We start from the raw sequence: 25,715 nt of genomic DNA, 5'->3' as shown, positions 1-25,715 counted from the left end.
TTTCCAAAAGGAGCACCAGGTTTCTAATGTAGATTACAAAAAAGAAGTACTGTAATAATTATAATAAGGTAAGAATTTAAATCACTGGCTCTCTTCAAGTCCTAACAGACAGGATGATGAACAATAACATTGAGTCTTGATCAACTAAATGACAGGTTAACAATGAAAGTTTTTAAACGCCATCAACTCATGACGCCCTACTGACTTTGACCCTGAAGATTCATGACTATACCGCACAGGTTGTGGAAATGTCAGTCGCTGTCTGCAACATTATATATATATATTAGATGTGTTTTTTTTTTTTTTTTGCCTTACTTGCAAGCATTGTTTTTGATTTGATATTCTGTTTAGTTCTTTAGAATTAAATGTTTTTAAGATTTAATTTTTTTATGTTTCAGGTCTTCCAGCACATTTCAATAAATCTTGATAAAACTGTAGGCTGTATTACTCTTGTTTTTTATTTGACATATCTTAAAGATGTAATTAAAAGAGCATAAAGAATTTTAGCTAGTAAGGGGAAGCCATAGCCTGGGCTACAGACAGAACTAAACTTCTGGTTAGGTCAATCTGCAAAACAGCGGCAAAGTCCTTGTTCTAGGCCCCTGCCTGGTTTGAGTATGTGCCATCTTGATTGGCTCATTAAAAACGTGGTTGTTGATTTGCCAATCAGTTTGAAGGGAAATTCAAAGTGCATTTTGGGTAATCGGCTAGTGGGTTGTTGGGTCCCAGACGTTACCAACCACGTTAGATTACGTCTGTGACACATGCTAGGGGAGCCATTATTTTTTAAATTCTGCAGTACTGATGTGTATTATTGCAGCTATAGAATTTTATGGGTGTCTTTATTTCTACAGGCTGCCATTAAACAGATGTCAGATCCCGCATCATCAGGTAACATCCACCACACAAAAGTGTCACTGATGATAAAACTTCCTGACAAGCAAACAACCATCATGTCTGTTCCTGGATTGTGAGTATTTTGATGATATTGTTGATATAATATTTCTAACAGGCCACCAAAGGCCATAAACTTGAGCACTATTTAGCTTATCATCACACTATCAAACATAACTCAAATACAATCACTGTGAAGTCCCATGATCCCAGATGTACACTTGAAGGGGGCTCTAGCCAAAATGTGTCTCGCAGTAATTTTTGTTACTTGGATCGTCCGGCTGGTCAGCTATTGGCCAATTTTTTCCATGTCCTTAGTAATTTTCCCAGAAGTCTTTGTGAAAGTTAACGTGGCCCAGTTTCCTCTCGTCTCTAAAGTGGCGTATAACACCCTCCTTGATCTCCATTCTTCAGATGATACGAAAGCCTCATTCAATAATTGTTTTATTATCCATTCAAAATAATTTGTAGTTTGAAAACACCCTAAAACATCTTTTCCTCCATTGTTGTTAAGTTCATCTTTGATAGTTTAAGAATAGGAGGTAAAGGTTTGTTCAGCTTTGCAAATATTCTCCAAATAGCAAATGTCGTCCGTCGAGTTGTCTTCTTGCTGTTCTTGCTATGTTTTTAGCAAATAGTTTGACTCTTTCTTCCTTGTGAAATGAGTGAAATGTTCCACCATTTTGTATTCACTGCCAAAACAACTCAACCTTGTCCCCAGGTCCTCTTGGTTAGCCTTTCAATAATCTGGCAATTTTGCTGCACGATTGACGTTATCAATTCACGTATTGCAAAATTCTTCCAAATTTGGTCGACAGTAGCCAGTTATGATGAATTATGCATGGGATTTTAGCTAATAGAAATAGAGAAATATTTTAAATGAATAATATTGTTACTTATCATATGCAAATTCTTAAAGGTTGACCATGAGTGAGCTATTTGAAACAATCTGTGAAAAGGAAAATCTGAACACCGCTGAACATCAGCTGTCATTACCGAGGACAGGAGCAAGGAAAGTCACTTTTGATTCTGGAACAGCTGTTGGTTCCCTCACGATTAGAGAGGTGTCGATAATTAGAACTGTGCTATCAGCCAACAATGTTGGAAGTGCAGAGGTTGAAGAAGAGTCCTTTGAGGATTTACTTGATTTAGATGGAGAAGAGGTGATTTGTTTCTCGATCAGTCAGAGTTCATAATCTTCATTCATGCTTGTAAATAGCTAACTGGTTGCCTTCTGCCTGTTGGGAGTTTTAATCTTGTTATGGTCTATTAATTTTTGTTGCTAAATATTTATATGAAGTGCTTGTAAATTAGCTGGAAAAGCCTTTACTGTAAACAAAGCTTAACCTTTTACAACTGATTGAGTAAAATAAGCAGGGCTGTTATTTAGAGGCGGGGCTGGGGATTACTCCCGGGTACTTTCATAGGAAAATAGAAGAAACATAGCGCTAAGAGAAATCCCTAGCTGTTTTATTCCCCTCCAATTTGTTTTATTTACCGGGCGACTTGAAATCTTAGTGACATCCCTGAATAATGGCCTGTTTACGCAGAGGTGGGAACCCCAAGTAGGTGAGGTACCCACTTAGTTGGGGAAACCCGCCTGTCCATATAATCTCTCATTTTAATTTGATTATGTTTACATGAGAGATGGGGTGACCGTTTGAGAGATTATATGGACAGGTGGGTGACCCCACCTTAGCAGCTTAGTTCACCTACCTGGGCTCCCCCACCTACTGATTTTTACTTATTAATTTTAATCATATTGGTTCTTTGTAGAGCAAAATTCTTCACATCTTTCTTCCCAATGGGACAAGAAAGTCTTACCGAGTGTCTACAGACATGACCATGAAACAGTTAGTGATGAGAGTTTGTTCACGGGAGAGGCTTAATCCCCGTCACCACTCACTTCAGTACATCGACTTTAAACATGAGTTTTTAGACATGACAAGCACCGTGGATGAAATTGAAGTCAACCAAATCAGACTTATGGATAAAAGAGGTACATAAATATGCTTACTTTAACCGCTCTGCACTCGGCTTCAAACATGAACTGCGAGTTTATTGAATACCATTTCTTTTTTAAAAATTTCCTCAAGATCTCCTTGCTACTGGATTAATCTTTAGGTTTTTTTAAAAAACTATTTTCCTGAAGAAAATCAGAGCTAAATCGCGGCTTAAACCAGCGTTTAATACCATCAACTGACGTGATACACCTCTCTTTGACTCTGAAGATGACTACCGCACAGGTTGTCGAAACGTCAGTCACTGTCAACTACAGACCTATTCGGGGACTACGATCGCCCGGAAGATCGTGCGTCACCTACTCGCGTGCGTCGTGCGTCACCTACTTATGAAATTACTCGAGGGCTTAGACCTTTCATAGTTTTACCGTCAGTGTGTATGTGGGCGAATCTTGCCTGACATCACTGATCACTGATCCATAGCATGCAAGTTAACCTATAGAAGGCGTCACCGTATGTACGCTTACAAATTAAGATCAACAATTTGAAAAGTTTGTTAACAGGAGCAATTAAAGCAAGTTTCATCTCCTCGTAGGAAACAGCTAAGGAAATAGCCGCAAGCAAAAACTGAAAAATTACTTGGAGGCGAAAAAAGGTTAATGAGTGTAATGAGCCACTTTCTAAAAATTTCGAATTTTTTTGAGATACAGAGAATTTGAACGAAACTATTACGTACAAAGCGTTTTCACTTGACATCACGGCGGTCATATTGGTGTTCCAATAATTAAACTGCGACCATGTTGGTAACCTGTGATCAGGCCGTCCTTCCCTGTCCACCGAATTTCGCTCCTCCTGAAAAACAGGACGCCCAGTGGAGCCCATGGAGGTTACCATGTTGGTGTTCCAAACCAATCCTGTGGAAGTTAAAGTCTTTTCTAATGTTTTTTTTTGTTTAATTTACGTAGCTGCCAGCCACCTGAGTGAAAACGCTCTATATCGAGCTCATATTTTTAGAGAGAACTAATATTGCCAATAGAGATATTACTCTGAAAGTTTGATCAGAGGAAGATAAGCTTGTTAATGACGCAAAAAGGAATGTAAACTGACATCCCAACTTCAGGGGTCAAGACACTCGTTAAGAAGTAATTTCTAGTTTATTATTGTCTTTGAGTGTTGTGCGTGAGCAAAGTGAGGGCGTGTTGGATTGGATTGATTGATTGTTGGATTCCGTATTCTGGAATAAGGAAAAAAAAAGAAATTAACTCAGCCATTTTGGTGTTCTTGCGCCACTTTCAAAACGAGATTTTAACTTTCGCAAAGACTTCTGGGACTGAATAACAGGGAAAAAACATTGGCCAATAACTGACTAGCGTGCTACACAGCCTTTTAGTGTCGTCACGCAACGTTCCTCTGCACGTTGTGGGGAGGAACGTTGCGTGACAACACTAAAAACGGCTGTGTAGCAGACTTATAGCTGACCGGCGCGTCCCGTGTAAAGATTCTAGAAACAATTAAAATATTGTTCTAATGAGGCTGGTTTTAGAAAATGAAATGAAATCCAAGCTTCAATTGACTGCAAAACAGTCCGTATTTTTGCGTATTCAAGTACGCGCGAGCAGTCAAACAAAAGGTCTGAAATGAGGCTGAAAACGCGCGTAAGACTCTTACGCCACGCTTTACCAATTTCTTTACTGATTTTGAGAAAAAAACCGACTGTTTTGCAGTCTAAAGCTTCAACAGCTTCATTGCGGAACGCATTTCGGCTCCAGTTCACTTTTCTGGTATTTGTATGTAGCGTTTAAGTGGCCAAAAATATATCACGGTAGAAGAGATTTGCAACAAAACGTTTGCTAATGCACCCTGAGGCTGCAAGGCTGAGAGCTACATGTGTAATATAAATTCCTGCTGTGTAATCGTGGCTGCTTTTCTTCTGGGTTGTATGGTGTATAGTCAGTGTAAGTTAAGCTCTGCTGGTTTACTTAAACTGTTACAGTGTCATGTGCTGTTAAGAGGAAACTGGCGCAAATTCGCCGCAAGCTTTGTCAAAATCCTAATTTATTTATAAATATGCCAAACCGCTCCATTTATGAGTCATGCCTCATTTCATGATTTTATTCTTTGCCTTTTTATTGACATGTCACTCTCATGTTTTCATTTCCTAATGCCATTCTAGGACGTAACGTTTCCAGATCATCGATAAGTGATGATAATTCTCCAACTAATGATACAAAACACTTCAGTGAGTACACTAACAGGACACAGTAACTGAGCCAACTTCCTTATCACAGTATTATTTCCCACTCCAGAAACTATAAGAGGAACAAGCTTTCAGCTAGCCTCCCCGCAGACGTCCTTTGGGGTTCGTTTGTCACGCATTCATTTCTCCCCCATGCGTGACAAACGAACCCCAAAGGACGTCTGCGGGGAGACTAGCTTTCAGCGCAACAATTCTAGGGATCGTTTGGTTGGAAAAGCGTTACTTATGATTGGTTAATGGTTGCCTTGGATACCATCGACCAATCATAACTAACCCTTGTCGACCCAAATGATCCCAGAAATCATTGCACCCAGAGCTTGTACCCATTCTCCTTAGAGTTTCTGAAGTGGGGAATTATGTTGATAGGGAGATTGCCTCATATTAATGCATTATCATCCTATGCACTGAATTCACGCGTCTGTTCAATCAGTCATCTTCTTCTTTAATCACTCACGCAACCATGTCCTTTCTTTCACTTATTCATTTTCCATTTGCCCAGTCATTGGTACATCAGTCATCAACACTTTGCTTAGACCGTTGACAGATCCCTACTTTTTCGTAAGATCGTCAGGGTCGAGTGCTTACCGATACGGGCGACCATCTTGAGTTCATATGTACCGAGGGGGAGGGCGTCGGGGTTTATAGAATTTTTTTGCCTTCTCCCAAACCATCCCCCTCCCCTTAAGTAGATTTAACACCCATACCCAGGCTAGACTCAGAACATTTGAAACAAGGATGGCCGCCGGTTCTGCAAACCGCGCGATCTCGGCGTTCTTGCGGAAAAATAGGGGACTGTGAACTGTCAACACTTTGCTTTCATTTTTTGTCCAGCTTTTCTTCAAAGGAAGAGTTCCACTTTGCACTGAAACGTCATTACACCTTTTGTCGTTGCCACCGTCTGCAGTGGATTCTTTTACCTTTTCAGTAAATTTTGTGGGTTAACAAGCCATTTAAATCACAGCGCGGAGTACTGAGCCCTGTAGTGATAACTTGAAGTAAAAAACTTTTTAAAAACTGATTTTGAAAGAAACCTGAGTCGATTCGAGAGTCCCATCGTATTTATTCATTACTTCTATGGGTCTTTTTGTCCTTTCATTTCACAATTCTGTCACTTGTGTATCAAACCACTGACTCATTCATTGATACATTCATTGGTTATCCTCACTTTCGTCTATTCACTCCAACACTGAAATTTAAAGGATATGCATGATTATCTTAACCGCCGTGCTAATACTATTGTAATGCTGGTGCTAATGGTCAGTTAAGGTTGATGCTGATATTAACACTGATGTGATGCGGATGCAATGCTTTCCTGCTAATAGTGCTTAAGTACCAATGCATGTGCTAATGTTAATACCAATGAATGGTGACATTGATGCTAATGCCTAGACTAACACCAAAATTATGGGCTCTGCGTGAATAGTCTGACCTGTTGTTTTTACTAGTAATGTAATTGGACTGATGGGTAATCCAGTCTTTCTCACATTTGTCATAACCAGGCTAACAGTGGTCTACTACTCAGTCGTTCTTTGTTTCGTCACGCAACGCTCCTCCCCCGCGCTACGTGACGACACAAAGAACGGCTGTGTAGCAGACTAGGCTAACAGTGACATTATGGTCGCCCGAAATTTTAATAAAGAGTGTGTGTAATGTCTCGTTCTTTAAGCCATAGTGAAACGAAACAAGCAGGATAATTGTGTAATATCGTCTCGTTCTTTAAGCAATGATGCTATGATGAGACGAAGCAAACGAGATGAATGTGCAACCGATCTCGTTCTCTATGCGGTGATGAGACGAAACAAGTGGGATAAATGAGTAATATATCTTTTTCTTAAAGATTTGATGGAACGAAACAGGTGCGATTAAGATATTTGGATGTTGTTGAGCATGATAAAATTTCGGGCGATTTGACTGAAAATGTCAGGCGACGTAACTTTGGTTTCGGGCGACATGACTTGGGGCGTGATGACTTTTGGGCGACATGACCGTAAACCCTCAAGAAGACAACAGGAGTCGCTGCTCGCAGGGTGGGGAAACGAGGCCACTCTTCGCGTGTCCCCAGTCGTCGCGTGCGACAGCCCGCAAAGCTCAAGTGATGGCATCCTGCAAAGTAGCTGTCCTCCGATGGGAAAGTCAGGTCACTATTTAATTAAAATTTTTATATTTTTCTTCCTTCAGAGTTTAGAAAAAGTAGCGGAGTTGATTTGGAATCAGATTTGCCACCAGTCATTCCTGGAGAGCACAAGGAGACGAGCACATCGTGGCAGAGAAGCAAGTCTCTGGATGTGCTTTCTGATGATAGAGAGCCTGAAGTGTTTTCTGAGCCAGATAGACAAGTAGTAGATAAGGTAGCTCACTTAAATTTGTCTATAAGGCACTCTATATGAATAAGTATAGGTAAAAGCATGATTTGTCGTGATATTTGGCATAAATACTGCTAATCATGCTAATTAATTTTAAAGAAAGAAAAAACACAAATTAACGGAAATAGAAAAGTTTACTGCAACATACATATAACAGATGAAGAGCCACTTTGTGGAAAGGTAATCATCATCATCATCATTATTTTTTTATTATTATTATTAAGTAGCCGTCTTTGTCTCCTCAGCAGTTTAAAATAATCGAAGCCAGAAACTCTTAAGGAAAGGAGAACAAACAACATCCAAAATCTGCAAATAATTTGTAAGGACGGGTTTTAAAAAGTTCAAGTAGGAAAGAAAAATCAACCGCCGGGTGCTTGCGTTCTCCAAAATAACTTCAATGTGGTTAGCGAATCTCTTAATTTGTGGCTTCTCACCGCGTGTACACGTCTCCTGATATCTGAGACTTCTGCAATTAAATACCCGCGAAAGTAACTATCAGAAAGGTACATTAAGGTGACTCGACCCAGTTTTTTGGGGGTGGTACCATCCTACTTTGAAGCTCTCTGGTATCCCCACCTTTACTTTTATCGTAAGTCTAACACATAGAATGGATAACATATAGATCAATCTACAATATAACATAAAATTTTTGGCGATCGGAGTAAATGTCACGTGGTTATAATGCCACGCCCCTTTGAGGTCTGAGTCGAAAATCTGCTGTTGCCGGCATTTTTTCGTGAAAATCTCTCGGCTACACATAGTGCGCATTAGTGCCTTGCGCTGAACAGAGTTTCACCAAAATCGCAAAGACCCAATTCGAGAAATTCAGCGGTTTCCAAATTTAGATCATAATTTATGCGAAAATGATAAGCAAACTTTACACGGATTATATCTAACAAACTATGAGATTCATCTCTTTATTTTGGGCATCGTTATAACAAATGGGTCCTTGCAAGTCAGCAAACCGCTTTACGGCCTTGTAAATGCGCGCGATTTCGAGCAAAGCAAACATATAGGAATTATAGTTTTCGCTATTTGTTGACGTTTGTCAGCGTTTAAGAGTCCTTCTCACCAAAAAAGCATTTTCTTAAAAATTCGTAGTTTTTTTTCCTTCAAATTTTTTCAGGGCCACAATTGATTAACTAACTACCCAGACTCTGAATTTCATGGTCATTGAAAAACTGTGACATTATCTTCTATAAGCCCAAACTTGAGTAAACATTGAAGATTTTTAGCGTTTTGGCTGAGTTTGTGCTTTGGGAATTGTCTATTGTTTCTAGTCTGTCATGATACAGCATTCTTGTTCAGCACGCGTGCAATGACCGCGCTTGGCTGACTTCCGAATGCTCACCGAGATATAATAATTTTGGTACAGTGAGACAGGCCATCGCGTGATACATAGAGGTTTAACTCACAATTTTTAATCAATTCTCGTGCTTCTTGTTCCTTTGCAAAAAAATCAAGAAGTGCTACACACTAAATCTACTTACTATTAAAAAAATATCATTTTTTCATAGGTTTAATGCAAGCCAATAATTAAACCAACTCGTGACGGGAATATCTCGGTGAGCATTCGGAAGTCAGCCAAGCGTGGTCATTGCACGCGTGCTGAACAAGAATGCTGTATAATGACAGACTAGAAACAATAGACAATTCCCAAAGCACAAACTCAGCCAAAACACTAAAAATCTTCAATGTTTACTCAAGTTTGGGCTTATAGAAGATAATGTCACAGTTTTTCAATGACCATGAAATTCAGAGTCTGGGTAGTTAGTTAATCAATTGTGGCCCTGAAAAAATTTGAAGGAAAAAAAACTACGAATTTTTAAGAAAATGCTTTTTTGGTGAGAAGGACTCTTAAACGCTGACAAACGTCAACAAATAGCGAAAACTATAATTTCTATATGTTTGCTTTGCTCGAAATCGCGCGCATTTACAAGGTCCTAAAGCGTTTTGCTGACGTGCAAGGACCCATCTGTTATAACGATGCCCAAAATAAAGAGATGAATCTCATAGTTTATTAGATTTAATCCTTGTAAAGTTTGCTTATCATTTTCGCATAAATTATGATCTAAATTTGGAAACCGCTGAATTTCTCGAATTGGGTCTTTGCGATTTTGGTGAAACTCTGTTCAGCGCAAGGCACTAATGCGCACTATGTGTAGCCGAGAGATTTTCACGAAAAAATGCCGGCAACAGCAGATTTTCGACTCAGACCTCAAAGGGGCGTGGCATTATAACCACGTGACATTTACTCCGATCGCCAAAAATTTTATGTTATATTGTAGATTGATCTATATGTTATCCATTCTATGTGTTAGACTTACGATAAAAGTAAAGGTGGGGATACCAGAGAGCTTCAAAGTAGGATGGTACCCCCCCAAAAAAACTGGGTCGAGTCACCTTAACACGCAAAATGCGTTTTTTTTTCTTTAGAGTATTCCCAAACATTCAGCCGCTAATGGTTCAGTTCCATCTGCTGCGAGACGACACTCCAGTGGTAGCGGCTCCACTAAGAAGCCACCAGTCGTGCCAATGCCGTATGCGTCAAAGACATCAAGTTTGCCAAAGAAACCGCCCAGAGATATGAGCAATGGAAGTCTAAAGACCTCGACCTTTAGCCCGATAAAAAAGGATGGCATCATTTCGGCTTCTACCCCCGACTTGAGTTTGCTTTCTGCCAAGTCAGATGACTCGCCTGGAAGTGGTAACATCAAGACTTCTACACCTGACGCTAAGACTAAACGCAGAGTCGCTCCGCCGCCGCCTCCACGCCCAGTAGCTCCTAGAGCTTTGTTTACCGACGGGAAACCAGATGCGCCAGCAAACAAGCCTGGTTTGTTAATGAAAACGTCTACACCTATGCCTGGAACTAATCCTTTATCAGCTCCTTCGCCAGCAGATGTTAAATTGAAGCCAAGTCACAAGAAAAGACCTGCCCCACCACGCCCACCTCGACCTGTCCCGCCCCGGCATCCCGCGAGACGGGGTTCGACAGAGAGCAAGGACTCGAGAAGCTCTGAAGAAGATTTCGGCAAAAAAGAGGATGTAAGGACACAATTTAAGCAGAACGGGAGTATCCCTAGAACCGATCGTGTGGCATTGTCACTAGATCTTGATCCCACCATACGTGCTTACCAGGAGGATGAGAAGGGGGAAGACGACTTGAGGGGTGTCCCTATCTTTATTCCTCCTCCCCCTCCGGATGAACTACCACCCCCACTGGACGAGTGCGAGACACCGGTGGGGCCTTTGACAGACTTTGAGACAGACATATTAGAAGGTAACAACATAAACGTTTTATAAAACTCAAAACTTAAATCTTAACTTCACCACTTGGTACTAACTCTTCCTCAAAGCTTTCCTTAACATTTTCTGTGAGAAAATGCTAAGGCCAAAACAGAGCTTTTTAGTAAATTTTAATGAGCTGCTGTAAAGAAATTCACAAAGCCCCTCGCTGTCGCGTCTCACGATAAGCCCCAAATGAAGAGCTTGCTCGCAGGTTAATATTCACCGGGGTTGTTTGCCATTTACATGAGCCAACCGGTCGTTCCACGGTTTAGGCAAATGTTACGCAAAATTCAGGACTGGTAAATTTCGCCCCGGAATCGCGTTTACCATTTGTACGAATCAGTTCCATTTACCGGAAAGCGACCGTGGAGGCCTGAAACTGGTATCAAAGATGGCTTTGAAGAAATGGAACACGAATTTCCGTTTGGAATATTCCGTCCGAAAAAACAGGACTATTTTTTCAGATGTTCCGTTGCTCCCGGAAACTTTCAGCTGGTATGACCAAAAAGGTCATGTTCCATTTACTTTCCAACCGGAGTTTCTGGAATCTTGTTGTAAAGGGTAGCCAAGCAGGATTTCTTTGCGCACTAACCATTTTAAATTTCAAGGAATAAATCTATTGCAATGACGTTGTTTTTAAATATCCTTACAGTATATAGTCGACTGAAGTAGCCTTTTTAATGTAAGGGCCATTTCTTTAGAGGGTGTAGATGGATGGGGGGATAAGGGAGATAAATATAAATGTTTGTCTCCTTTTTAATTTTTATTTAGGCTCTCCAGGTGAAAGCTTTCCTGTAACAGTCAACGGCTTTGTAGGAATTGGGAAGTATTTAGCTCCTTCTCAGACACAGACTATTGAGAATGAGACTGGGCAAAGTACGGAGTTCCAAAATCCAGCTCTGTGGTCAAAAACTGAAGCTGCTCTGGCCACTGTTCCGGAGGATGATTCGATTTCTGTTGTCCCCCCGCCTCCAATGTACTCAGAAACTCCGGAATCATCTTCAAGTGAAATCCGGCTCGAAAAAGAACCAACCATCGTGTCAAACAAGAGAAACTTAGCCTTTGTCTTTCCAGATCTTCGCAACAAGGTCAGTACTCCAAGTCTGCGTGATATTCCACCGCCTTCATTAGAAACAGAGGCCACATCAACAAGCCAGCACAGTGAAGAGAAAGGCCGCGACTCGGGGCTTGACGAGAGCCCAGAAAACCTTGATATTTCTCCTCCTTCAGATTCGTCAGAGAATGTCCCAGTTCAGAGCAGGGAGGATGTCGATTCTGGTTCCAATTTAGACGTCGTAAGTACCATTCCTCCTCCTGTGGATTTTGCTACTACACGCCCACTTACCCCTCCCTGCCAGTTCGCCAACGCTACCGTTGCACCCCCTGAAGGTTTCGTTGAAGAGGAAGTGAAAGAAAAAGAACCTGAGAAAGCACAACCTCGGAAGAAATTGAATGTTAGTGAAGCTTTGTTTCCATGGATGAACAAACCTCAAACTCCTATAAATGCCACGGTACCGCTGGCGGTATCCCTGGACAACAAAGGCGCTCCAGAGGATGAAAAACCACAACAAACGCTTCAAGATGGCGAGAAGATGTTTATAAATGGAGGCGATGGAGCAAAATCACAAGATTCCTCTGCTAGTGCTGTTGTTTCGATTACAAGTATCATCGCAAGCCAAGGCCATCAAAGTCAGAGTGACGGCGAGTCATCAACAAAAGAACTAAGGCCCAAAGACGAACAACAAGAAGTCAAACGAGTAAGAGAAGTGTCAAATATAGACTTATCAAAAGCATTGTCGTGTGATGCTAGAGCAACACAAAAAGTTGAGTTGCCGAAGTCAAACGTAGTAAAAACAGATGAAGTCGCAGCTATAAGTGTCAGCTCGATAAAATCAGAGTTGTCCGGATCTCGCAATACTTCCGATCCTTTGACAAACACTGTTCGCCCGGAAGTGAAAGCAAAGCCCGTGAGGAGGTCTGTCCATAAAGAGGAAATCAAACTTGAGCCTGGTTTAACTGACACACAGCAAACAGCCCCAGTATTTTATCCATCCTTGGAAGTTGCAAGAGAAGAGCCAGAGACTACAGCTGCGAAACCGGAACCACAAGTAGTAGCCGTTAAACCAGAAACAAAAATCAAGCCAGTTATTTCCGTAAAGGAGGAAGTAAAGGTTGTAAATTCCTCCTTAGTAAACAGACAGCGGCCGGAGTTACCCTTTAAACCTGTCAAACTGGAAGTACAAGTCAAACCTGAAAAACAGGAAACGGAAGAAGAGCCTGTAAAAGTGGTAAAAGAAGAAGCTGCAGTTACAGTTGAGGTACATGTTACCTCGGTTAGTCACTTGCCTGGAGAAGATACAAAATCGGAATTAGGGCTTGAGGTTGTAGAGATCAAGCCAACCGTTAAATCTGAGAAAACAGAAACACCTAGTCCGTCAACACTTATCAAAGATGAAAAAGTTGACTTGGAGGCTTATACACCCTCCCCATGTAATCCAGCGGTAAATGATAAAGAGAAACCGGGTAAAACTGAAAAGGTAAAGGTGCAGGTCAGGCCAGAGAAACTAGAATCGAGCGTTAATCGAGGTACAATTGTACTAGGGAAAGAAATTAAGTTAGAAGTCGATGCCCCTCAGTATTCTGAACATTTAAGTAAGGAACCTGCACAGTTTGAAAAAGTACAGCCAGTATCGCAGGGTGAGTCTGTAAAGTCCGAAAATGGAGAATCACATGATGTTCAAGAGGTTATAGTTCCACAGTTAAGACCTGTACTGGAAAGCAGTATAAAAGTGGTCGACAAGGAGCAACCAGTATTTGCTGTCAGTTCTTTGAATGAAGCAGCATTAGAGGCAAATACTTCTCTACCGAAAGCAACTACAACGATTGATCCTATAGAAAATGATGACGTTATTGTGGAATCTCTTGTTACTCCAGAGACTAAAAGTACTCCCTCCCCGCATGACACGTTCAAAGATTTGGCCGAAAGGCTTCAGGAACTAGATGAAGGCTCCGTACCCTCTATATCCAACTCGAAAACGTCCGGTAATAGTAAGGCTGTCTCCGCAGCGTATCACGAACCTACAGTCCCAAGTAAAGACCGCTTTGTCGAGGACGTCATCGTAGCTGAGACGAAACAAGTCGAATTCTCTGTATATAATCATTTTGAGGAGCTGTTGAAGTTGGACAATAGAGAGAGAAAAGCTGTTGACGCTGGAGGTAAAGTAAAAGAGGACCTGCCTGTTAATGCTATTGTGGAAGAGCAGTACCCTCCTGATCAGGGATCTTCATCAAATGAAGCTCCTGATAGTGATTTGCATTTAGATCTATCATCCCTACAGAAATCGCCTGAGCCCCCACGTCCTCCTTCTTCGTCACCTCCCTCAGTGGCCGTCTCGCCTAGGTCATCTATATTACCTTCTCCTAGGGAATTACTCAGCGACGGGTCAACTGAATCTGGGATCTCCCTTACCGAAGAGCCTAGAGGTCCTGCCACATTGTATACAAATGAGAAAACGGAATATACGCCAGTTCAGACTTCCCATACACAATCGGCTAGAGGTACCGGTGCTGCGAGACAACACCCAACAGAAGAGAAAGCTACAAAGGCCCCTTTCAAGCTTCAGTGTCCACTTAGCATGCCAGCGGGACATCTAAGTGACTTAACGAGTGACATTGTTCAAAAAGACCTGAAATCGACAGTGCAATCAGACTCAAGAAAGTCTAGCACGTCTGAATCGACTGGTGTTTCTTCGTCGTCTTTGCCTTCATCTCCCGTCGAAAGTGATCAACACGGCAACACAGAGCTAGTTGATCTCCCCAAGCCACCTCCATTTACGGTTCCACCTCTCAGGCGCTACTCGGATCTTGCACATGACCTCAGCTTCGTTTCCTCGGCGGCGAAGGCCGCTGTGAAATCACGGGAAGATGCACCCGAGCCTAGCGCACCTCCTAAACCAGCTAACTCGTTCCTGAAGCGCAATTCGTTTTCTGTTGAGGAGCGGCCCCGGAGTTGGGTGGGACCAGAAACAAGTAGCAAAAACGTAGAAAAGTCCCAGGAAAGTGCATCGAAGCCCAGTGCACCTCCTAAACCAATTAACAGTGCCCTGAAGCGAAGCTCGTTTTCTGTCGAAGGGCGTCCCCGGAGTTGTATGGTACTAGAAACAAACAACAAAAGCGTAGAGAAATCCCAGGAAAGTGCATCGAAGCCCAGTGCACCTCCTAAACCAATTAACAGTGCCCTGAAGCGAAGCTCGTTTTCTGTCGAAGAGCGTCCCCTGAGTTGGATGGGACCAGAGACAAACAACAAAAACGCCAGCAACGACAACAACAAGAGACCAGGGATGTTTTCTTCGGCTTTCAAGCCGGTGTCATTTAGTGTACCGGGAAAGCCCGTTGCCCGTCCAGTTGAATTCAATGCCAAGCAATTTAACACACCAACTGCATTGCCAGGTGCACCATCTGCGAACAACCACGTAGTGTCCATAAATGAAAAGTTACAAGTGAAAAGCTCTCTTAAAACGAGTGACGAACCACAGAAGCCTACCCCTGTAGAAGCAGAAAAGCCTGAGGGGAATTCAAAGAGTGTATCTTCTCTGGCCCCTGAGGTTTCGCCGCTATGCATAGACAAAACAACTCACGCCCATCAACCTACATCAATTGATGCTAACAATAATCCCCAGTCAAAGAAATCAGAGCCTCATGAAGGAAAGTACGAAATCGTTTTTTCCGGCAGTCCATCAGAAACGCAAGTTGCTTCCCAAGACCAACTTAACAAAACTGTTAGTGGCTCACGTCAGTCTTCTAAGAACGTGTCTGGTTCCAGTTCAATTAGGGAGCAGATATTGCGTGACGCATCTGGAGGGAACAGAGTCACGCGCGCCAGACCTCAGTCTGCCGTTTTTGGTGGCTCTAAATTCCAAGTCTTGTCCTCCGATGAGAAGGCGACTGGTATGAATGGAGGCAATTGGGCTGACGTTAAGAAACTTGCAGCTCTCCAATCAGGCTCTACAAAGGGTGTGGGTGCATCTTGGGTGAAAAGACAAGCAAATGAGCCGAGCAATCCGGATTTGCCACACGTTGCACCTAAGCCAGCCCCACAAGAAAAGACAGTTACCGTGAAGCTGCATTCAAGGGAAGGAGAAAGTAAAACGCAGCCCGTGAATACTGTTGGTGGTAAACAACAGCAACAGGTCGTAGGTGATACCAAAAAACACACTGTGAAGACAACTGACACCACGCCGCAGCCAGTGAAATCAACAGCTGATGTCACACCCCAGCCAGCAGTCAATAACGGATCTCTCCCTAATGTTGTCATGAGAACCAAGACGGAGCCACACGACCTTACCAAGCGTCACTCTATGCCTACCTACATCATCGAAGGAGCTGATAGGAATCAACCGCTTAAAGTTAGTGGCGGTGGAAGGCAGGTATGATATGCCGTTATTGAGGGCTTGTTTACATGGAGGTGTGGGACCCCTGGTAAGTGATGTAACACGCTTAGGTGGGGCAACCCGCCTTTCCATATAAGCTCTTTCATGGTCACCTCACCTATCATGTAAACGTGATCAAATTAATATGAGAGATTATATGGACAGGTGGGTTACCCCACCTCAGCGGGGTACCTCACCTACGTGGGGTCCCCCACCTCCATGTAAACAGGCCCTTAGCCTGCGTAGCTGGCGGAATTGTTTTTGCGCGTGTGTTAGAGTTTTTACGCGTTTTTTAGAGTTTGGCGGCTTTCGCTGCCGCCTATTTCCCTTTCGTAAACGGTCGTTGTCATTTTTAACGGTCGATGTCACCACCATCAACAACAGTTTATTTAGTGATCAAATAATTTAAGTCTATGTTACCCACAATTAGTGGAGCTATTCTAGGTGGGCAACAATACAATAATTGTCTCCTATAAAGTCGGCAAAAGAACGGTAAGTAAAGAGAAAGCAAAAACAAAATGATATAAATAAAAGGTAGAACCTATAGATATAAGGAAGGAATCTAGGTGGGCAACAATACAATAATTGTCTCCTATAAAGTCGGCAAAAGAACGGTAAGTAAAGAGAAAGCAAAAACAAAATGTTATAAATAAAAGGTAGTACCTATAGATACAAGGAAGGAAAACACTTTAACTGATCATAACTGGTAATGGTATTCATATTACCACTGGTAACCAAGCCTTTAGTCATGATAGATGTAATATCTTCCCTGGATTAAGGTACAATAAGATAAATAATACGTTTTTGAATAATCTTAGAAAAACAACGATGAAGCCCAAGTTGAGTTTACGTATTGATGTATCAGTTAAGAAAGACAGTTTTCCAGTTTGTGCACTTAAATAGCTAGTAGCTGGTAGCTAGTGTAGTGGTAAGGGAGAGAGAGAGAGAGAGTTTGCAAATAGTGATATGGTAACATTACCCTACCTCGAGTGCCTGTAGAGACATTTAATTTCTCGTGCTTTTAGTGTCACAAAATTCTGACACAATTTCTGGCGAAATGTGAAATCCTGTGGGTGTGGTCCCCCGGGCTATGGGAGAGGGGTGGTGGGTAGAGAAGAGGACACCTTACTCATAGACGTGACTGATTCTTAGATGTTTTTTTTTACAGTTTAATTTCGTCATGCAGAAAGTAAAAACGGACACAACTGTGGTACCTCAAGGCGTGGTAGCTGCTATGAAAGCATTGAGAGAGAAAGAAGGAAACACTGAAGGTAAAACCATTAAAATACTGTGCACTAAGAACATAAATCTGAGTCCCCGACAGGATTCGAACCTATGACCTCCAAAACACCTGGTTGGGCGGGCGCTCTATCCACTGAGCTGTGGAGGACTCATGGAGAGCGAGGCCACATACATTTGTTTTTCCACTCTTCTTGAACAAGATCAAGTGCTTCAAATGTTAGTTCTCGGTCTGTATCGTCCTTGTAATAACATCAACGTCTTCCCGAATGCTTTTTCTTTATAATATGAGAGTGACGAGAAAAGCCGCTACACGTGTGGTCGGTCTTTTATTAATGACTGACGGAAAGAGAGACATTAGGGAAGCTTAGGTTTCTGGGAAACTTCCCTCCTACCCCTCCCCTAAGCTATCATTTTTCCCTAAGCGAGACGTAAGTGTTAATGTTAGCTTAGGGGAGCGGTAGGTGGGCAGTTTCCCAGAGACCTTAATTGATTCGCTTAAGGAACGACAGCGTAAAAACACGATTGGTTGTCTGAGCAAAATAACACGATGCCCTTGCATCACGCTTTTTATAACACTTCTTTGACGTTCACTGCACGTCTACGACGTGAGACCTCCTAATGCAACGTTTTATGGAGGTTGTGAACATCCTACGACGAATTTTCCTTTCTCTTTTGGAACCTGCACATATTCCTTCGGAATTCAACTCCAGGAAAAAATCGCCTTCGTTTGACTAATTGAGCGGATCCAAATAGAAGGGATAAAGTTTTAAAGGAAGCAAATTCCTTTTTTAGCAACGTTTTGATTGCCGTCTTCGTCATTGTGCTCAGTTAAGCTCCCTATCTCTTTTGATGACGGATATTATACTATTAGTTTCATTAATAGTAATAGCCAATCATTGTAAAATATTAGTATAGGTAATAGCATGATCTGTAGTGATATTTGGCATAAATACCACGAGTGATATTTCGAAGTTGTTATACATAATTTCACGAGCCGTTAGGCGAGTGAAATTTGAGACAATTTTGAAATATCACGAGTGGTATTTATGCCAAATATCACGTACAAATCATGCTGTGAATTGTTTATACTACTACCCGCAAAAGGTTTGTAATTTTCACATGTAGGTATTTTAAATTAAGCTGAAATACCACTGCTCTAAGCCAATCAAATTGCAAAAATTTCTCATGTAGTAGTATAAAATACGAAATAGGCGAAACAAATTTTATCAGATGCCTTATAAAAAAAGGCCAAGGTCGTTCTTGGATGCTTTACTCGGCGCTAACTTGTTTTCGCCAATAAACTCTGCAAATTCGCCACTTCAGAAACGAGAAGGGAACTGGACCGAATTTACTTTCGCAAAGACTTTTGGGACTGTTACTAGTGATAGGAAAAAAATTGGCCAATAGCTGACCGTCACGTCCCCAAAAATTATCCCAGAAACAATTGCGGGCAGGAGGCATATCGGTTTCAGTTCCCTTCTCGTGTTTTATGTGGCGAATGGCCAATGAGCGCCATGGTGCAAACTGATTTCCCTTTATTCACGTGAAAAACAAAAAAAAAGCTCGTAAATCAGTATGGGCGAACGTTGGCGGAATGGCCTTTGTAAAATTTATAGATTTTCGCGCGCGTTTTGCTGTTAATGTCCTACAACAGCAGCTCTCGTGGCAATATTTCTCGAGAATTAACCCACAAATTAAAGGTTACGATAGCATCCTTTTACTTGTTTCACTATTATGCATGTGTTCTTGAAAATTATTCCACAGATTAGACGTTACGATCACGTCTCAACACTCTTTTCATTAGCCATGTACGTATCCTATCCAACGCTTCACGTTTTCTTTTGTTCGTAATCTCACTTAAAATTGCTTGAAGCATAAGAAGTAGTTAGCGATAACTTAATTTTGCCTTCATGCCAAGTGCCAGCTAATGGTAATCTTGTTTGAGGCTTTACGTAATTAACGACTAGTACAAAATAGTTAAGAACATATCTGTTTTATTTGCCAGGAGATTGATGCAAAATGCACTTGAATCAGATGTGTAAGTGGCTATAAAAAGCTAATATTATTTTTGCTTGTTAACTGTATGATGCTTCTTCCTTCGTCTGCTGTTTTCTTTGCGTTTATAGTTTTAAACAAATTGTTAATTTCTAATCAACAACTGACCATAGGACTGCTAGTAGTTACATTTAGGCCCAGTGTATACGGAGAAAACATTTCTCAGATAGAAGGGTCACTCGCCCACTCGAGCGGATCATCATACTTTTCTGGGAAACTGCCCACCTACCCCTCCCCTAAGCCAACATTTTGCCCTAAGTAAGAAGTAAGTGTTAATGTTGGCTTAGGGGAGGGGTAGGTGGGTGGTTTCCTAGAAACGTTTTATGATCCAGTAAGGATGACCCACTTAGCCGGGTCATCCTTTTTCGACGGTGAGGTCACACTCCTTGCCGAGCCAGCTTTTCTCCATATAAACACTTTGGCTCGCCCAGCCGGGTTAACTCGGACATGGCTAGACAATTAGAGCATGCGCGAGTGCTGTTGTTAGCTCTTGGCTCGGGCAAAGGGGTAAACCTTTTTTTCTCATATAATTATAAACGCTTGCTTAAAGTGACTCGGCTGGGAGGGTGCCCCTCTTTCCCGGGATGACTCTTCTCCGTATAAACGGAGCCATAGTAAGGTAGACCGCGAGCAGTCTCTCTTTTTCTTGAGATTTAGTGAGGGGAGTGCACGCGCGCGCGAGCGGCGAAACCGCGAGACTCGAGACGCGAGAAACGAGGGCGGAAGCCCGAGAAGAAAACTCTTTTTTTCGTGTCTACGTCTTCGCGTCTTCAGTCACGCTCGTGGTAATTTGTGTGTCTCGCGCGTTTTGGTCGACGGACCAAGAACAAAAGAGATGGCTTTCTAATGACTGCCATCAGGAGCCCATCAAATTGATGGGCTCCTGCTGCCATACATCCAAAACGAGGCGATCACAACAAATAGGAAAAAAGTCAGAAAACCAAGGGAAAGCGTTATCGATGCATGAAGCGGGAAAACATGAAATCGCTGGTAAGCGCGGGGGAAACTTCAACCAGCCTCCAGCAAGTAATTCAGTGTTTCAGTTTTCAGTTTCTCGCAGAAACAAATTATCTTTCGCAAACTAGTATAGTCCAACAGCATTTTGGACGGAAATATTCTTTTCAGAAAATATTCAAATATTCTTTTCCAACCAAGTTGGAAAATCGTGGAAATTCCAAGGATTGGGGGGTGGGGGGTATGACAAGCACCCCCTGAGATAGAAATTACAGGGGGTGGGAGGTCTAAAACAAAAGTGCCCACCGTGGGGGATATATAATGAAATTTTTATTTCGGAACTACGCATTCTGCCTATAGAGCACGTTGTTTGACCGCTGAATGCCTAACCGAAGTTAACCACTAAGTAATATAAATTACTAAGTACTAAGCGTCAAATAGTAACCATTCGCATTTTGTTCGTGCTTGCATGCATGTTTATTTAAGTCGTTTTAATTTGGCTTTACTTCTTTCCATCTTGCAGGTAGCAAATATGGAGAGGTGGATCTTGAGAATACCTTATGGGTTTAAAAAGATTTCCATGCGAATCTAATATTATTTTCGCTTCTAAGAATATCAAAGAACAAAATTCAAGAAATAGAATTTCATTTTTCTTTTCAAGTTTGAAAAGAAAATATCACCATGCGAAAGTACCATTGAAGAGGTTTCATTTGAGTGGCCATGCCGCGTGATTTTGTCCACGGACTCAAAAGGTAGAACAAGCTTGTACAGAATTAAAAACAGCACTACAGGAAATTACCGGTCAGTATCATTCATTTGAATGGTCACACTTTAGGATTTCATCCACAGATATTAAAGTTAGAACTATATTACAGCCTTCTTTGTTGACTCCAGAGTGAGAGAACGAAAAACGTTAAGTTGAACGTATCTATACATGAGTTATTTATTGTGTCGTCCGTTTGTAGATGTTACAAACATTTTAACAAGGATCGGTTGCAGTTTTGGTGACATGCGCAGCCATTCTCGCCAGTTCCATAAACTTTCATTGGGAAAATATTTTATAATGTAAAAAACAAACTAAAACTTGCTTTCTTATTTAAATCTGTCAATCACGCTGAGGCTTAAAACACTGTAGTAATATGACATCATCATCTTGCGTTATTCCTATTCACGACATAAAACGGAGATTTGCAATTCGTGTACGTGACTTTTTTACCGTTTTTTGGTTGTGCACAGAGCCCTCGTTTAGTTTGGTCAGCGTCTTAACGTAATTTAAGAGACGTGCATTTTGACAAGCATGACGTCATTGCGCATGTATTTTCAAGTAATGCTGTTCGTACAAAACAGCGCAGGTGTAATACGTTTAAATTACAGAAATTACTCTAGCTGATATAGTAGTGTACATACATAGCACTTTGACTCACTGATTTGCTGTCTTTTGAGCAAGTTATTAAAGCACATCATAGTTGCCAGCGGCTTACTCAAGGATCGACCCTGATACTGTAGATATGGTCTGATCGTCGAAAAATTATTTAATGTTTCAGCTAATAGAATGTGTAGAATTCGAATTAGCCATTTCTGAGTTTAACTCTCGCTTTCAAAAGGAGGTAAAATGCAAAACCTTTCCTGTGTAGCCTGGGAGCAAGCTCGCCGGGGCGCTCTTGGCGCCGGGGCGGGAGAAGGAATACGTCTCCGGAATTTGAATATCTGCATCGAGAGAGTCGATGCGAAATGTTTATTGGCGGAGATGACATAAGTAATGACGTCATAACCCTTGGCACGTGGTTTCCGCTTCCCGCTATTGGCGGAAATCTGGCAGCTCAGTCGACGGGAAGCCATAGGGGAATTGGAGGTGGAATTCAAATTCCAGAGACGTAGTTGCAAGCTCTCCTTCGTTTTCCCGTTCCGCCGCCAGAGCGCCCTGGAGAGCTTGTTCGCAAGCTATTTCCTGTGTAAAGAAGTTTTCTTTGCATGAGAATAGAAAATCCTTTTCATATCAATAGCTTCGTACTTAGCCTCGCCTTCAAACAGAGGCTTGAGAGGCAACTCGGAAGTGGAGTATTTTAGGGGACGTATGACATAGTAAAATGTTATTTGTTGTAATGGCGGATCGATAATTGTGATAAATATTCCTTATGCATTGTACAGTACCAATATGACGAATCAACTTTATTTTGTTTATGTTACGTGTTAAAAAGAAATTCGCCACTTTAGAAACGAGAAGGAGTCTGGGCCGAGTCAAGTTTCGAAAAGACTTCTGGGACTGTTACTAGGGGTCGTTCCCAGTAACCTTCCCAGAAACAAGTTGCGGGATGCAGTTCGGTTCCAGTTCCTTTCTCCCTTCTAAAGTGGCCAATTGAAGGCCAAACATGTCCTTGGTGTAATCAGCTGAGATTGAAAAACGAAAATGGACCAACATAGAGTTAAATTTAATTAATTGTAGAGATTGTACAATAATTTTTGTGATTAATTTTCTACAACTGTAAATTATCAAAGCAATTATTTTGTCATTGGCGAGCAGTGAAACAGTGAATAAAGAATTGTAAAGCCTTTTCCAGTGAAGATTTGTTGTTTCTATCAGTAATCTTGCCTCGTCCCCAGGCCTCCTCATCGGTCATCAGGGTTCATGTCACAAGTCCAAAAAAGGACTTTTGGTATACAAGTTGAATCATGGCTAGGGTTTTCTAAGTGAAAAGGAGGGTAGTAAACCTTTCCATTTTATTTCCCTTTTTTGTCGATTGTGTCTAAAAGTACACACGAGTGACCACTGGTGAGAGTTCACCAAAATGCGATGTTTTAATAGCCCACGTTCGATATATTAAAATTCTAAGATGACTCCGAGGCTTTGTGGTCATTTTTCAATATTTGGTTTGTTTTTTTTATGCTCAAGTCTCTTTTGGTAATTGCGAGATAATGGAGTCTTGACAAATTTGCAATTGACCACTTCAGAAAATACCATAACATACCATAATGCTCTTTGTTTGTCACCCCCAAAATTTTGCATAAGCATTGTTTTCAGTTTCTCCTGGGGCCATTTTAACTCCCAAGAGAAACTGAAGACAATGCTTATGCAAAAGTTTGGGGTGACAAACAAAGAGCATTATGGTATGTTATGGTATTTTCTGGATTAATCAATTTTGACCTTAAAGCCTCGGATTCGTGTTAGAATTTTAATATTTCGAACGTGAGCTATTATAATGGCATCATTATTACGTCACTTTATCAAATTTTAACGCTTTAACCGGAAATGTAACGTTTTCGTTTACTTTCCCAAGGGAGGGACTTGTCCAAAAACTGTTGCTACTTCAGACACCATTTTGCATACTGCGAAAGTCAACTTCGTTGACGAAGAGCAAGTCAAAGCAATGGATTACAGCCTGCTGGTCATAAGTTAGGCTTAGGTTATCGTAGTTGTGCGATCCACTCTCACGGAACCTTTAAGGACAGGATTCTTCGTGGTAATGTGGCTGGATATGGGATGGTAGTACTTGTTGGTGATATGGGGACTGTTTATGAACCGGCCCTTATCTTCGCGCCCCCTGGGCCTTTTGTCAACATGTTTAACAAGTCTAGCAATGATATTGTTTGGTGATATACGATGAGCCGTTATACCGACACTCACAAAATTGTAAGTTTTTTTGACTATTTTATTTTATATTCTATTTCTAACCGCAATTATGAGAGGCGAACTTTAAGTCAAGAGACAAATTTTATTTCACTACTAATTTCCACTAACGTTTGATAGACTGTTTCAGGGACGGGTAATCAATTGTTAAAAATTGAAAAAAATACGGTATCATTCTGACATTCAGAGCTTATATTTTTGAAGCCTTCTCAGAAAGGCCTTTAATTTATACGGGAGGGGCTTATTACTGGAATCTTTTCTGCGTTTAGATTTCAGTCGGGGTTTATAAACGGAGTGGTTTGTTTTCGAAATTTTTACTGTTGTTTCCGTTTTTAATTTAACCTTCATTTTTTTTTGTAGAGATTTCAGGTACCGAATAGTTTGTAAAGAAAGAGACTCGTATCCGGAAAGCAAGAAAGCAGGCTGGGAGGCTAAAAAAACATTACCTGATATTTCGACAAAAACGGAAAGAGGCGAAGTTAACATTAAAGGGCGGGAAACAGAATTAAAGGGTACGGGTAACATGATATTACACCGTCCCTATCCGTCCCTCCCAGGCTGTCCAAGACCCGCCCTTTTGAAAAAAAAAATAATAAAGAGGAGAAAATAACTTATTTACATTTTTTAGTAGCTGTAAATAGTTTATTTACGGTTACATAGTGGTTAATAGATAAAGGGACTTAAATAATCACGTGATTATGACGTTAGAAGAATTTCAATGTATTCTTACTCGTGGTTAATCGAGGTCATTCGTGGTCACTCGTGTGTACTTTTAAACACTATCTTTTTTGTGTACTTACTAAGGAGTTAATTGTTGATTTGCTCTGTAGTCTCCTCTCTGTTTCTGTCTAGGACCAAAGTATGCTTTGAGTTAATTTCAGACACTTCTGGATGTCTAGAAACTCTAGCGAGATTTACGCAGATTAACACCGCTGGGACAACCTCGTCTCCAGGGTCTTCTCGTCTTCCAATATGGCGATGTCCCATTGACTTGGGTATTCCCTTCTCACATTGCTTTAGTATTTTTGGGTATCCCAGAGTACCCTCCCGATACCTGCAACACTAAAGAAAAACATCGTGGAAATTCCAGGATTTTGGGGGCGGGTTATGACAAGCACCCCTGGGATGGAAATTCTAAGGGATGGGGGGTTCTAAAGTGTCCAACTTGAGTGATTTGGGTTTGTATTCCTGTGACATTGCAAAATTGTTTTTTCGGTCTCTTTTTCCCCCTATATTTTTTGGAAAACGGGGAAAGCCCCTGGGGACAGGCGACAATGTATCTATTTTCAGTTTGCTTTTATAGCCCCCGGTGAAGGTTTGTGTTGCAAACCGAAATATCGGGCAAATATAATTCGCCATTTTATTTTTGTTTTCTTCTTTATTTTTCCTTTCACTCTTCCTGCCGTAAGGATCAGTTTATTGTTCTAATTTTAAAATTTGATGATGCCTAAATATAGTGCTAAATAACTTAACCTGCGATCAGGCGTTTTTTCCTTTTTTTTAAGAGCGGGCGAGGCGAGAAGGAAAAAATATCTTCCCGTGAGAGACATAGAGCGATAGTAGGGAGAGGGCGTGATCTTAGGCTAATATTTGCTTATTGAAATTGTCAGAAAAATAAAACGCCGATAAAAGTACTGTCGCGTA

The 25,715-nt window shown here is 41.4% G+C and overlaps 1 protein-coding gene across 1 annotated transcript in view; it reads left to right on the top strand.

Annotated features, from left to right (window-relative positions):
- LOC140931515 (uncharacterized) overlaps positions 1–23,008 on the top strand; it is a 29,121-nt gene extending 6,113 nt beyond the window's left edge. The window contains exons 5-13 of the mRNA XM_073381324.1: positions 855–970; positions 1,814–2,057; positions 2,671–2,893; positions 5,029–5,094; positions 7,291–7,460; positions 9,912–10,758; positions 11,538–16,192; positions 17,364–17,466; positions 20,970–23,008. Coding sequence (XP_073237425.1) covers positions 855–970; positions 1,814–2,057; positions 2,671–2,893; positions 5,029–5,094; positions 7,291–7,460; positions 9,912–10,758; positions 11,538–16,192; positions 17,364–17,466; positions 20,970–21,016 — 6,471 coding nt within the window. The 3' untranslated portion in view covers positions 21,017–23,008. The remainder of the gene's footprint in view (positions 1–854; positions 971–1,813; positions 2,058–2,670; positions 2,894–5,028; positions 5,095–7,290; positions 7,461–9,911; positions 10,759–11,537; positions 16,193–17,363; positions 17,467–20,969) is intronic.
- The last annotated feature ends 2,707 nt before the right edge of the window (positions 23,009–25,715 follow it).

The sequence above is a fragment of the Porites lutea genome, chromosome 3 (genome assembly GCF_958299795.1).
Source record: "Porites lutea chromosome 3, jaPorLute2.1, whole genome shotgun sequence".
Lineage (NCBI taxonomy): Eukaryota > Metazoa > Cnidaria > Anthozoa > Scleractinia > Poritidae > Porites > Porites lutea.
This window is presented reverse-complemented; position numbering and strand designations above follow the sequence as displayed.